This window comes from Carassius auratus, chromosome 35 (assembly GCF_003368295.1).
Source record: "Carassius auratus strain Wakin chromosome 35, ASM336829v1, whole genome shotgun sequence".
Taxonomy (NCBI): domain Eukaryota; kingdom Metazoa; phylum Chordata; class Actinopteri; order Cypriniformes; family Cyprinidae; genus Carassius; species Carassius auratus.
In genome coordinates this window covers 8,391,887-8,407,919 of record NC_039277.1, presented here as the reverse complement: position 1 = coordinate 8,407,919, position 16,033 = coordinate 8,391,887, and the positions used below count along the sequence as shown (strand labels likewise).

The window sequence follows — 16,033 nt, the reverse complement described above, 5'->3', positions numbered from 1 at the left end:
GAAAGGATGGAATTGTATATTGCCAAAGAATAAGGTGCTCCAATATTCTGATGCTTTTGGATCAAGTTATAGGGGAAGTTTTATTTTCAAAGTTATTTATCGCCACGGCTACATCTGCCATCATCAATGCTCTAACATCCAAGATTGAAAAAAAATATGCAGCAGTTAATGTGCAATATGAGATGCATTCTGTCAGTCCTAACTAGTGTCTAGTGGGGTTCCAATTCAAGGCCATTTTCTGCTCGACTCCATGTGGTATTTCTCCAAGTCAAGCAATCTGCCTTAAACAGCCTCTTCCTAGGGGGTTACATGCATTCAGAAACAGATTGATCCAAGTACAAGACCTGAGGTGGGCAGGGGGTCACATTAGTACTTATTCTAGAGTAAGAACTCTCTTTCCTAGCACTTTACACGCACATAATATCCCCGTGCATACTTCCCTCAAATAACGCCAGTGAGATGGAGATCTCAGGCTTGCTGCCCTCTTGCAAGACCTTGATTAATAGTGAATCATCCTACACGGCAGTATCACCCCTGACTCACCAACTCAGCTACTGTGTGCATATTAACCAAACCATTCTTGCTGTTGTGTCCACAGGTGTTGCCTACTGAGTGTTTACCTCACAGAACAAAGAATGGTATCTGCATCGCTCTTATGGGCCTTGGGCGAAAAGGTCATCCTTTCTGCTCTGCTTTATTGACATGGAAATGGATGTTCTTCTATTGCATTTTGTACTGTATTTTTACCCCAAGCTTTATATCTATATAACCACTACCAAAAATGGCAAAGGCAGCAAGGTATGTAAAATCAGCAGTCAATCAGTGACACATGCTGATGAGACTGAAATTCAAAGTGAACCCGTTGTGAAATGGCTAACTGAAGTGCTCCCAAATTATGGCACTAGCAGTTCAAAGATATTATTCAATTATTTAAATTCCCAACCACATCTTGAATAATAAATGTAATTTTTTTTACACATTTTATCCATACATTACCATTTAAATGTTTGGAATTAGTAAGAAGTAGAAAAAAAAAATCATCATGGAATTATTAGACAGATAAAAATGTATGTATCTATATAAAATAGATGCTGTTCTTTTGATATATTTTATTCATCAAATGTTTTATTCATCAAAGCAGCCTGAAATAATTTACCACAGTTAACATAAAAATATGAAGCAACACAACTGTTTTCAGCATTGATAAGCAGCAAATCAGTATATTAAAATGATTTCTGAAGGATCATGTGACACTAAAGATTGGAGTACTGATGCTGAAAATTCATCTTTGCACCATAGGAATAGATTACATTTAAAATATATAAAAAAATAAATAAATAAAAAAGTTTATTTAAAATGTAATGTTTCACAAATTCATTGTTTAGATTGTAGTTTTGAACAAATAAATGCAGCCTTGGAGAGCATAAGAACTTATTTCAAAGCATTAACTTTTTTTTTTAACAATATTGTATGTAGAAAACAAATATGGGAATCAAAAAGCAGCACAAACAAACAAAAACACAGTTAAAGTCATTGAAATAAATATGGGTTTTCTCAGGATCCTGCCAGGATTTTTAAACTAACATATGTAAAGTCATTTTAAGGCCACAGATTTTTTTAAATCATGAATTCAGCATATCACCTCACTTAGTTCAAGTTCTATGCAGAGATCATGAATATTCTATCAGTCTAACATCATGATTCAACCCCATGAACTTGGACAGCCATGTCCTGAAGCAGGTTTGTGAAGCTCGTAGATGTGGCAGTAAATATTCTTGATGTTTTTACCTTTAGGAGCTTTTTCTATTGCATCCGACCCTTAAAAATACTCCCATTCTTTAAATCCAGTGTATTTAGGTCTATTCATTGGCATTTATTTCTTTGATTTGAAGAAAATCTGTTTAATGTGAAGTGTTAAAAGTCTGTGTAAAGCAATATTAATATATATATATATATATATATATATATATATATAATGTCCTCAAAAAATATGTTAATTAAACAACTGTTCTGGATCTGAGGAACATTCATACAGTTGCATAATATGGTTGCATGATGTGGTTTGAGTTTTTTTGGCACAAAAGTAAAGGTGCACACGGACTGTCTTGTTTTCCTATTAAACCAGGAACATAATAACAGTGCTTGCCGAAATTAATGAATCCATCAGTGGAGCTGATGATTTACATTGTTAATTACATTCTAGCTGGCTCAAGGGTGCTGAATGCCCCTGGTAACAGGTTTGCCGGGCTGGTGTGTTAAACCATCATCATCAGCATTAATGTTACCCTCTGCGCCCAGGAGACATCATAAGTTGCTATGTCATTCAGGGTCAACTTTAAATAGATGTCAACCTCGTGCTGACAAACATCATGTGCAGAAATCTCTCCATAACTAGAGTTATTCGGGCCAGTGGTGATTTGCAGATGATGAACAAGAGACACAGAAAAAAAAATTACAGGGATTTTTTTTTTTTTAACTTTGAAAGTATGTGGTTAAACTGATTTCAGCAGTTTAAAAAAAAAAAAATCTGAATCAAATAAATTAAAACATTTCAGATTTACTGTTTTAAATTTGGTCCAGTTTAATCACAGTTGTGCTAAATCTAACAATGGTCTAGATGCTTTATACTCATGCAATGCAAAAGAAGTAGTCTTATGAAGTGTAGCAACTAAATAAATGCAGAAACCGCAGAGAGACCAAGAGACCACTGATCGCCCCGAACAAGCCTCATCAGCAAGGATGCCTGTCAGGAGGAAAAGAGCATGATGAGTGGAGGACGGCAGACCAGTGACCAAGAAAGCATGTTCTCATGTTCAAAATGCCCTTTACATAGGACAAAATTAATGACAGGGCCTCACAAAGTTATTCAAGTGAGGCATAACAATATATTTACTGTATCCTCAGCCTGGCCACTGCACTGAGTCAGTTCTGTTGTTGGATGTCCTCCAGTCTCCTGCTATGGGAAAAGCAAGGTGATATCTGGAGGCTATGACAGATAGAAAGGGCAGCCAAAGTCCTCAGGTCGGCCTGGTGGGGACCCTCGCTTTTCTCCCAGTTCACACATCACACAGTGTTTGAGGACAAAGAGTCTGGAGGCCAGTGACCATACATGTAATAAGTTTGAGAGTTAAGGATGCAGCATGCGAGCTTGCATGCATTTTCCTAACCCTGTTGTTGTATTTTGGCTTGTTTTATATATGGTTCATTCACAGTGCAGTAAATTTTTATGTGCCCATATCTGTTAATATGATAATACTGTATATTATCATGTTATTTAACACTCTCTCTCTCTCTCTCTCTCTCCCTCTCTCCTCTCTCTCTCTCTCTCTCTCTCTCTCTCTCTCTCTCTCTCTCTCTCTCTATATATATATATATATATATATATATATATATATATATATATATATATATATATATATATATATATATAAAAGAAAACTTTTAAAGGGACACTCCACTATTTTTGAAAATAGGTTCATTTTCTTACTCCCCTAGAGTTAAACAGTAATATTGTACAACTACAGTGCTCTTGGTCAATCCAAAATGTTAACAAACCCTCAAACCTGAACATGTAAGTAGTAAAAGTGAAGTTTTGCCATTCTTAAGAGAATATCTACATGTACACCATTATTAAGCAACTATTAGTTTGCAGAATTATTATGCAACTAAACGAAAAACAAAGATTTTCCCATCTCACTTGTTTATTTTCACCTGTTAAAATGAGAATAATACACAAACTTAATTTACAAATAAACGTGTCTGAAATTTCAAAAAGAAAACCTCAGTGACCAATATAGCCACCGTTCTTTTCGATACTGGTCACAAGCCTTCCATTCACGGTGTCAGTTAGTTTCTTGATCTGGTCAGAATCAACTTTTTGTGCAGCCGCAGCCGCAACCACAGCCTCCCAGACACTGGTCAGAGAGGTTTACTGTTTACCTTCACTGTAAATTCTCTGCTTAAGAAGGGCTCAAAGAAGGTTCTCAATAGGGTTTAAGTCAGGTGAAGAAGGGGGCCATGTCAATAGTTTTTCATCTTTATGGCTTTTACTGGCCAGCCACGCAGTGGAGTACTTTGATGCATGTGATGGAGCGTTGTCTTGCATAAAAATCTAAGTCTTCTTGAAAGATGCAGACTGTTTCCTGTACCACTCCTTAAAGAAAGTGTCTTGTAAAAATTGGTATTAGTTCTGAGAGTTGATTTTGAGTGCATTTGGAAAACGGAAATGTCCAACTAACTCATCTTTAATAATACCTGCCCATACCAGCACCTCACCTCCACCTTGCTGGCGTCTGATTTGAAGTGGAGCTCTGTGTCCATTACATCTGGTCATCTGGTCCGTCAAGAGTCACTCTCATCTCATCAGTCCACAAAACTTTTGAAAAATCTGTCTTCAGATATTTCTTGGCACATTCTTGACCTTTCAACTTATGTGTCTTGTTTAGAGGTGTTCGGGTTTCAGCCTTTCTAACCTTGGCCATGTCTCTGAAACTGAACACCTCATACGTCTTGACACTCCAGGTAGGATGCAGTTGTGGAATATGGCAGCACTGGAGGATAATGGGTTCCTGGTAGCTTCATGTTTGATTCTTTCAAATCTTTGGTGCTTAATTTTAGTCTTTTCTTCTCTACACGTTTCCTGCGACCCTGTTGACTATTTGCTACAAAACGTGGTGGTTCTGTGATCATGCTCCAATATCTTAGATATTTCAAGAGTGTTGCATCCCGGTGAAAGACTTTTTAAAATTTTTGACTTTTCAGAGTCAGTTTAACCCTTTGGAGTCGCTTAACACGTACACACATTAAAAGGCATTTTCTCCTGATAATCCAGAAAAGAACTTAAATTACACTTTCAGTTTTGATTGTACAGATAAGAACAGTACATCAATAAAGGGTCTACTTTTTTGTATACAGACATAATAACAACAAAACTTTGTGCATTTATAAGGTAAAGGTAAAGGTAAAGTCTATCATTTTTTGTGTAACAAATGGCACCAAACGTAATTGCTGTCTGTCCATTGGGTTTCAGATTATTTGTTCACCTGGGGTTCGTGAAACTTGGTTTGTTTTTTATTTCAGTGCTTCACCTTTAACTTACAATACTTTAATTTGTTTTAAAAGTTAGTTGGTCATAAAAGGTCTGCATAAAAAGAACAAAACCATACATTATTTTATGACAGAAAAAAAACATTTAATTGACTACAGCACTGTGGCATTTCATTTAATGTTATCTGCAGGTCTTGCAATTCAATTAAATAGTGTCTGTGACCCCATAGCTTCTTTTAAAGCATGAGTAAGAAGCTGGCTTTTGAGTTGCTTTTTTCATCCATTGTCTTTTAAAGACAGGTTTATGTTCAGGCAATCTCTTGCAGTCCCAGGGGACTATTGATAAATGAGACATGAACTGGGGAGAGATGAGCACTGGCTCAAATGAGAATGGTTAATTTGACACATAACCCATCGATTTTATCCTAGTTCAACATACAAGGTTAATTACCATTCCCCAATCAATAAAGCACCTATTCTAATTGTTGCTAATAGACCACAAGTGTTCACTGGTTGATTCATCACTGATTTTTGATCTTCTGACATTGAGTAATAAGACTCTTTGCTTGGATACTCTATATCCTGATCAAATCTTACAGTCAATGCAGTTCTGTTGTTGGATGCCTGTCAGCATTTGGGTCAATAATTAGCTTTTAATGGGTTATTTGTCTTTGACTATATAGATTACATATCGGTTATTTATATATATATATAAATGTATTATAAGTTAATACATTTCAGTACAGTTATGTTATCATTACTTAATGGCCCAAAAATATAAAAATATCGGTGAGTGAAATTAGTATTTGATCCCCAAGCAAACCATGAAAACCCTCATTGGCAAGCACAGAGGTAAGATGTTTTTTTTTGTAGTTGGTCATCAAGTTTGCACACATCTCAGGAAGGATTTGTATCCACTCCTCTTTACAGATTTTCTCTAAATCCTTAATGTTTCTTGGCTGTCATTTGGCAATTCAAAATTTTAAGCTCCCTACTCAGATTTTCTATTGGACTGAGGTCTGGAGATTGGCTAGGCCTTTGTTGCCTTGGCAGTATGTTTTGGGGCATTGTCATGCTGGAAGACCCATCCATGACCCATCTTCATTGTTCTGGCCTAGGGAGGGAGGCTCTTGTCCAAGATTTTACAGTCCATGACCCCTCAATGTGGTTAAGTCATCCTGTACCCTTAGCAGAAGAATACCCCCAAAGCATAATGTTTCGCTCTTTGGCCTTGCCCATGGTGGTGGGAGATGGAATGGAAGATACAGATTATGTGGACAGGTTTCTTTTATACACCTAACAAGCTGTCATTAGGAGTAACTTCTTAAAGTGGCAGGACTAATATATGTTCCACATGGGCATATAACCAATTTGTGGGAGCCAGAATTTTTGCTGGTTGGTAGGGGATCAAATACTTATTTCACTCACTGAAATGCAAATAAACTTCTAACCTTTTATTTAATGTTTTTTTTTTTTTTGGTATTCTGTCTCTGTCCATTAAAATAAAACTGCCATAAAAATTACAGACCCTTCACAGGTGGCCAAACTTACTAAATCAGCAGGGGATCAAATAAATATTTTTCCCAAATATAGAAAGAAAAAAAAAGATGTCAATTCAAGCTTTTATTTATTTATTCATTTGACTTAAGTGATATCAGGACAGTTGTCATAATTACATTTTTGACTCTGCATCCTAAATATATATATAGTTAAAATTAAAAAAGATTCCAGTCATTCAATTTTTAATGAGACTTTGACCCCTTAAATTAGGGGTGCTCCGATCACGATCGGCCGATCGTTAATGCGCATCTCGTCAGTAAAGCCGGTTTTCTAATCAGCGGTTAATTCCATCAGGTGCGTGATTTCACATAGAGCAGCTGTTACTACACAGAGCCATGTGTTAACTGAGAAGATGCGCCAATAAACGCTGAAAATTAACGTGATTTGCGCATCTTCTCTATTAACAACGGCTCTGTGTAGTAACAGCTGCTCTATGTGAAATCACGCACCTGATGGAATTAACCGCTGATTAGAAAACCGGCTTTACTGACGAGATGCGCATAACGATCGGCCGATCGTGATCGGAACACCCCTACCTTAAATATTATTAACATACTATTAATGGTTAATTATTATACTATTGGGTGTGGTTAATGGCTAGAGAGTCTGATTTGTAACCCAAAGTTTGCAGCTTCGAGTCTCTGTACCAGCAGGGATTGTATGTTGGAGGAGTGAATGTACATTGCTCTCTTCCACTTTCAACACCTTGACACCCAAATGCTCCCTGGGCACTGCAGCAAAAATGACTTCCCACTGCTCCAGATGTGTTTTCACGGTATGGGTGTGATCACTATGGTATGTGTGTACTTGGAAGGACTAAATGCAGAGCAAAAATATAAAAATAAAATTTTGCAAAAAAAAAAAAGTGTATTCAAGTCATTATAGATATGAATTGATTTATTTATTTTTTTGCCCTAAAAAAAAGTAACCATATTTGTTGAATTTTTCTGGTGCCGTGACCCGGTCTAAATAACCTTACCTGCAGAGTGGATCTGAACGGCAGGTCCTCCTTAGCTCAAGGCAGTTGGGTTTTGTCTTTTCCTCATAAGAACACCCAGGCATGATGGTTTGCCGGCGACGTTCAGCACATGCTTTATCCCGACAGGAGCAGAAGAGCAATGGGTAGCTGAATTCAGTTTGCACGCGATCAAAGAACTGCCGCAGACCCCTGTGACAGCGTTTTCGGTTGCAGGGTTCATGCATTTGCTGAATGGGAGTTGCAGGGCTGCAGGTGGCCATGAGTGCAGTACGTTGTTTCTTGCAGGTGTCGTTGAGGTTGCAGGCCTTTGCTGCATCCAGGCATGGATTGCAGGGCTTGCCCGTGTCAGAACACAGATTCCCTTTTGCAGAAGCAGAGTCCATGGCTGTCAGCACAGATAGAGGAGAGCAGTGAGGGTCAGCATGCTTGGTTAAACAGAGACAAGTCAGATTCAAGTGAAAATACATATTTAGATGTGTCTACTTAGGCACACAGATGACACACTGTCTGCTTGCTTCAGCTTTTGAGCATGTAAATGTCAATGCACACAAATTCATCTAATAAAGGTATTTTGCAATACTCGTATTTGAAAATAATCAAGACAAGCACATTTATCAAATATGACCCTGGCTGTGCTTGCATCCACCAAATTAGCCTCTTTTCACATCTCCACTTGAAAACCGTGACATATTATGACCTTTTCTGACTTTTTGAGAAGAGCTAGCATGTACTGTAATAGCGTTATTCATTTGAACATGCACAGCCGGCTTCGTGTGAGTCAGCCTTTTGTTCTTTGAAGCATTTTCATTAGATTTTACCCAATGAGAACTGCTGGATTAGTCTTTGTAAGAAGTCTTGCGTGGTTCAGTGTGAAATAGCTCTTGCTTGTCATTTAGAAGATAGTCTCAGTCTTTTTTGAGTTAGAAAATCTTGCTGAGATGGCTTTGTCATCGTGATGCTCCAGGACGAGGCTGGTCACATTAGCATGATTTTGTGAATCATATTTAATTATCTACTTTTGGGAAGGGTTTTTATTTTAGTCAAAATTTACCTAGTATCATTTAACTTTTTATGTTAATGCTGTTGTGCTTTTGGTTTGAAAGGTGATGCAAATGCTCTTTCACACTGAAGTCTGTCTGTCAGTGGAGCTGGATGAATCTTTAAAAAATACCGAAACAAATGATGTTCGTGAATTTTAATAATAATTCTTATAAAAATAATTAATAATAATAATTCTTTACATTTTATATAGCGCTTTTCTAGACACTCAAAGCGCTTTACATAGACAGGGGGTATCTCCTCATCCACCACCAGTGTGCAGCATCCACCTGGATGATGCGACGGCAGCCATATTGCGCCAGAATGCCCACAACACACCAGCTTACTGGTGGAGAGGAGACAGAGTGATGAAGCCAATCAGTAGATATGGGGATTGTTAGGAGGCCATGATGGTCAGAGACCAATGGGCGAATTTAGCCAGGATGCCGAGGTCACACCTCTACTCTTTCCGAAAGACATCCTGGGATTTTTAATGACCACAGAGAGTCAGGACCTCGGTTTAACGTCTCATCCGAAGGACGGTGCTTGTTGACAGTATAGTGTCCCCATCACTACACTGGGGCGCTAGGACCCACACAGACCACAGGGTGAGCACCCCCTGCTGGCCTCACTAGCACCTCTTCCAGCAGCAACTTAGTTTTCTCAGGAGGTCTCCCATCCAGGTACTGACCAGGCTCAGCCCTGCTTAGCTTCAGTGGGCAACCGGTCTTGGGCTCCAGGGTGATATTTCTGCCGGCATATTTTGTTTAACATTCCTTGCATTGGTCTATTTTTATTGTTATTTATTATTATTGCTATTTTGAATCAATCCAGTGTAAACACTGTGGTTCCTGAATGAATAAATAATTTGAACCTTTTCTTCTTGGTGACTCAAAACATGTAGTGCAACCATTGTTGTTTGATTTTTAAAAGTATTACATTCATGAGCCTTTTTTTTTTTTGTGTGTGAATCTATAACATAAAATGTGACAAGTTTGGTCTGATTCCTGAATGAATGCATATTTTGAACTTTTTGGCGATTCAGAAACAAGCAAACATTGTGTTCTTATTCCTAAAAAATGGCTCTTAAGACTGAGTTCTTTTAAGTGAATAAAAAATGAATCTTTTTTAGTGATTAAATTAATTAATTCATGAATTAATAATTAGTGGTACAGTAGTGTACCCCAATTCCCAAGTGAAGAGATCTTTTTAAAGTTTTTTTCTTGGTGAATTAAAAACATGCAGCAGAACCAGTGTTGTCTGCCCCACAAATGAATGACACTTTGGGAAACAGGTTCTTTTTAGTGGGTCAGAACTAGCAGCATGAAAGAGTAGTGATGTAATGTAAGTTTTAATGTAATGAAATAATAAACTGTTAAGCACACTGTCGCTGTACAACATCAAACCAACATTTGATATATTGTTGGGCCATACACAATATTTTTGCCTGTTGGGGGTCTTGCAGTAGAGACACGTACCCCGGAGGACCCCTTTATGTGTAATGAGTGTCAATGTTCTGATTTAGTTTAACCATTGTGCGCTTGTTAAAGAGTCTTAACATCCCACTCCAAAGGAACACCAGCCAACATTTTCTTCATGTTTCTAAAATTCATCATCTCATTTTGCATCTTCAAATGTGCTGTTAAAACTCACAGTTTGCATAGGGCAAAACTGTTTAAGTGGGCAAAAAAGGAAATGCTCTCAAGGCTTGCATAAAGTCTAGATATTCTTTACATATAGAAACGCAATGGCCAATTAGCACTACGCCAGAGCTACCTTGTTATCTCTCTGACAGATAAGGTTTTCACAGTATTCCCGGCTCAAAGTGCTTCCTTGCTGCGAGCGCCACACATGTTTTGTTAAAGCTGAGGGAATCAGCCAGGAGCTTCAAAACAGATCTCACAGAGGTCTCGCTTCTCACTAGGTCATGTAAGGGGAAATTGTACCTGTCCACTGATTGCCTCACAAAAATATCCCTGCTCTCTTGCCAGATATCAGCTCCTCACCCCTCTTTCCCAATGACTGATGACACAAACACATTCTCACTTCTTCTCCAGAAACCCCAGGACATTGAATCTTATTAAATACCATAATGTTGAAAGAGTATGAAAGACATCGTCAGAATAGTCCATCTGCCATCAGTGGTTCAATCTGAATTTTATGAAATGACGAAAATACTTTTTGTACACAAAGAAAACAAAAATAACGACTTTATTCAACAATTTATCCCCTCTGTGTCTCTCCACATCACGCATAATGCTATTTTGGAGAATATGAGCTAAATGCAGACAGCTTCTTGCTTCATAAAATTTAGATTGAACCTGATGGCAGATGGACTATTCTGACGGCATCTTTCATATTTTTTTCTGGACTTTGACACTGTTATTTATTTGGCAGTCAATGCGACAGTTGCATCCTCCTTTTTTTCATCCAATATATCTTAAATTGTGTTCCGAAGATTAACAAAGCTTTTGCAGATTAGGAACAACATGGGGGTAAGTGATTAATGACAAAGTTTTCATTTTGGGATGTAGTATCCCTTTAAAATCATCCATTCATGAAAGTACCACGAAGGTCAGAAAGCTCTCAGATTTAATCAAAAATACCTTAATTTGTGTTCTGCAGATGAACGAAGGTCTTATGTGTTTGGAATGACATAAGGTTGAGTAACTTATAACAGAATTTTTGGGTGAACTACTGTATTTAAAGGTGTCATAATTCTCTCCTTTTTACATAATGTAATATAAAGAAAAGGTAGTATCCTCACAATTATATTCTTTCTTAGAGAAAAAATGGTATCTGTGGGAATTTCCAGTCAGGATCTAGACCCTATCATAGTACTGAGACTGCTCTCCTTAGAGTTACAAATTAGCTGCTCTTATCATCTGATTGTGGTTGTATCTCTCTATTAGTGCTATTGGATCTTAGAGCTGTGTTCAACACTATTGACCACAACATTCTTTTGCATAGACTATAAAACTTTGTTGACATTAATGGAAGTTTAAATTGTTTAAACTTGTGTTTAAACTAAACTTAATCTAAACTTAAACTTGTTGTTTAAACTAAATGGTATCGCAAGTGCAGTATGGAGTACTTCAAGGCTCAGTACGAGGGCCGTTACTCTTCACGCTTTACATGTTATCCTTGGGAGATATGGGGAGGTAGAGCTTTTTCACATTTGGCTCCCAAACTCTGGAATAGCCTTCCTGATAATGTTCGGAGTTCAGACACACTCTCTCTCTTTAAATCTATAGTTTAAAAACACATCTCTTTCACCAAGCATTCGAATAATGTATCTTAAATTGTGAGTGTAGTTGCATCTGATCAAATGCGCATTTTTATTCTTTAGCTTGGGTTAAACTAATTAATTTTACTTTGTTGGATCAGCAGCTATGCTAATGATGTCTCTATTTGTTTCTATGTTTTGCCACGGGATTTACACAAGCTCCAGTCTGGATCCAGAACACCTGAGAAGAGATGATGCTGACCATCAGAGGACCACAGATGATGCTAACCCTGAATCAACAAACAGAACTAACAAATTTTGCTACAAGTGTGACTGCATCATATAACAATTATTAAAGGGGGGGTGGAATGCTCGTTTTCACTCAATATCCTGCTAATCTTGAGTACCTATAGAGTAGTACTGCATCCTTCATAACTCCAAAAAGTCTTAAGTTTTATTATATTCATAAGAGAAAGATAGTCTGTACCGATTTTTCCCGGAAAAACACGAGCGCCTAGAGGCGTGACGTGTGGGCGGAGCTAAAGAATCACGAGCGCCAGTAGGATTTTGTGTTGAGCGCGTCTGGAAGCTGACACACAGATCCAGAGGCTGAAATTTAACAAGAGCAGCATCAGCAAAGGCGGTATGCTATGTGGTATGTACTGAAACTGTATATATTTGCTTAGCGGTTTCGGAAAATGACTAAGTTCCACTTTGTCGTCTTTTTTTTTTTTTTTTTAAGCTGTACATGTGGAAAGTGCAGTTTGATAACAACATCGCATGTTGTTTACTTGATGTGCTTACGCGCTGATAGCTAAGTAAACAACACAGAGATATTTGAAGCAGTTTTACTCGTGCAGTTTGATGACAACATCGCATGTTGTTAACTTGATGTGCTTACACGCCGATAGCTAAGTTAATAACACAGAGATATTTGAAGCAGTTTTACTCACCGCCTGCGGTTCCAACACACGATCGTGACCCTTTTTCGTTGCGACTGCATTATCCTTAAGAAATAAACGATGTGCAAATCCAGCGTCAACCTGGGCCTTGTTTGTAAAACAAGCATCTTCGAAATGCAGGGAACAAACACAAACACTTGCACAACTCCGTTGATGCTCTGTAAAAATAAACTCCATCCACTGGTCCCTTAATGCTGTTTCTCTTTTGGTAATCTGTGAAGGGTTGTCTTGCCCTGGCAACTAAAAACACACTCCTTTTGTGACATTTCGCGACGCTCTCGCTGTGATGAGTGATTGTCTGTGCACAGCCTCTCTCTGCTCTGCTATACGGGAGCGCGCGCTCTTCCGGCAGACGTGTCCTCAGGACCCATATAAGGAAATTCCGCTCCATCTAACGTCACACAGAGCCATACTCGAAAAAAACTTTCCGAAACTTGTGACAAACCGGAAGGAGTATTTTTGGAACAAAAATACTCCTTCAAACGTACAACTTAATTTTTGAAACTTTGTCCATGTTTAGCATGGGAATCCAACTCTTTAACAGTGTAAAAAACTCAGTATGCATGAAATAGCATTTCACCCCCCCTTTAATTAATAATAATATTAATAATGTTCATCGTCTGTCTGACTACGTCTTGTATACATTTTTCTAAAAATCTTGTCATATGTGCACAAACTGACAGTCACCACTTATAAGCTATAACTAAATATTGTAGAAACATTTTCTGTAAAGTTGCTTTGTAACGATTTGTATTGTAAAAAGTGCTATACAAATAAACTTGAATTTAATTGGATTTAATTGAATATCATCAGGAAACATGGTGTTAGCTTTCACTGTTATGCTGATGATACTCAGCTCTATATTTATTCATGGCCTGGCAAAACATACCTATTTGAAAAACTAACCGAATGCATAGTCAATATAAAACCTGGATGACGAGTAATTTCTTACAGCTTAATTCTGAAAAAAAACAGAGGTGTTAATTATAGGACCTAAAAACTCTGCATGTAATAATCTAGAACACTGACTAAGACTTGATGGCTGCTCTGTCAATTCTTTGTCGTCAGTTAGGAACCTGGGTTTGCTATTTGATAGCAATCTTTCCTTAGAAAGACACGTTTCTAGCATTTGTAAAACTGCATTTTTCCATCTCAAAAATATATCTAAATTATGGCCTATGCTCTCAATATCAAAGGCAGAAATGTTAATCCATGCTTTTATGACCTCAAGGTTAGATTATTGTAATGCTTTATTGGGTGGTTGTTCTGGATGCTTAGTAAACAAACTACAACTAGTCCAAAATGCAGCAGCTAGAGTTTTTACTAGAACCTGGAAGTGCATAATGACCATATTAGCCCGGTTCTGTCGACACTGCACTGGCTCCCTATCAAACATCGTATAGATTTGTATAGCCTGCAGAAAAAGGCTTACCAAAACAAAGTTACTGGGTTCATCTTTTTAACATTTTCTTGGTTGGTAGATGCACCGGGGACCTGATTATAGCTGGAAAAGTCAGATTTTTATGATATGTCGCCTTTAAGGGTGCATGAAGTATTCTAGGTTTGAGCTCTCTTTAGAACTGCTAATATTGTTGGTGTTAGTCTTTCTTGTGATTTATGTTTCCCACTGGTGCACTAAAATCCTCTTTATTCAAGCAATTTCAAAGAGTAGTTTTATGTTAATAAAATTATATGAGGAAAAGTACTGTAGTAAGGTACCTACATTGGCTAATGTTAGGTCTAGGAGTACTTTCAGGGTTAGTACCTTCTTATTACCCAGTTATAGTAATTGCTATATTAAATGGGGGGCTACAATGGTGTTTCATGTATTCAGAGTTGTTCACAGTGTTAAAGAGATGGATTCTCATGCTAAACATAGCCAAAGTTTAAAAAAATTATTTGGATGAAGGACAGATAATTTCTGTGCCGAAAATCTTACTTCCGGGTTGGTACAAGTTTTGGCAGTTTTTTTTTTTTGATCGTGGATGTAATGACATAGACGATGGTGGAACTCCTTATATGAGTATTTCTCTCAGAAAAGCGTGCCCGCGCACATGTCGACCAGAGGAGAGCGAGACCACACCCATCAACACGCTTTATCGGGAAATCATCGCCAGCGCTGCATAGGATTTGTTTGAGAATGTCTCCAAATAAGTATGTTTTTGGATGTGAAGGAAAGTTTACCATGTTCAGCTTCCCAAAGAACCCAGCGTTACATGAACAGTGAATGCAGTTTGTTTTTCCAGAGCAGCAATGTAGTGTAGCAAGTGCATTTGCTTGTTCTCGTCATTTCAGTGACAAATGTTGGACATTAAACATCCTGATTGGTTGAGTTCACTCAGCATTGGTTGAGTTCAACCACCATTAATTCGGATCATTTTCAAAATATTTCTGTTATTGTGTCATGAAATGTTATTTTAAAAGTATTTCAAGCGAGAATGTAGTTTAAAACTCAAATCTGTGGTTTATTTATAAAGACAGCGCCTATTTAAAAATGTTTTTCGCAGATCTCGGAGACGGTAAGCTCTACGCAATCCTCAAGGATCAATCCTCAAGTATCCGCCGAGAGCAGCCTCACCTCGGCTAGACCTTCTGATGTGTGCCGCAGGCTCTGATGTCTCTTTAGTGGTTAAACATAAAATATAATTCATTTTCTGTAAATCTAACAGGTTATCTTTGGTCTGTATTTAATTTATCTATATGTTTAAAATGAAAATAAAAAAGGCAAATTTATATAGTATTTCGTTTCATATATATATATATATATATATATATATATATATATATATATATATATACACACACATATCCCTGAACTAAGAACATTTCTGTAGCTGTCATTACGTTTAAATGAAAATGAAAGGAGGCAGAGGTGTTCGATATCCTATTTTGTTTTATTGTAAATATACAGAGAGGAAAATTGCAGTAGCCATGGTCAGCTGATTAAAGTTATGAAGTACGCTGCTGTTTGCAGAATTACCGGATTTGCGTCGTCGCGGACATCAAACTCCCGAGTCGAATGCACAAAGTCTGAACTACCAAAATCAGCGTACTTTGTATTGAGAAACGCGCGCAGACCTATGTCACCAGTCTATTTGCCTAATCTTCCCGGTACTTTACACCACGGTGGAAACGCAGCAAGCAACTGGTCTGGGGGGAAAATAGTTCCTGGTGAAAAAAGTTCCTGGTACAATTGTTCAGGGTAATTTCGGTGGAAACGCG

At 37.7% G+C, this 16,033-nt stretch overlaps 1 protein-coding gene across 2 annotated transcripts in view; it reads right to left on the bottom strand.

The window, feature by feature from the left end:
• LOC113054266 (GDNF family receptor alpha-2-like) overlaps positions 1-16,033 on the bottom strand; it is a 63,473-nt gene that overhangs the window by 11,933 nt on the left and 35,507 nt on the right. For both annotated transcript variants that reach the window (XM_026219688.1, XM_026219689.1), the window contains one exon: positions 7,586-7,970. In XM_026219688.1, coding sequence (XP_026075473.1) covers positions 7,586-7,970 — 385 coding nt within the window. The remainder of the gene's footprint in view (positions 1-7,585; positions 7,971-16,033) is intronic.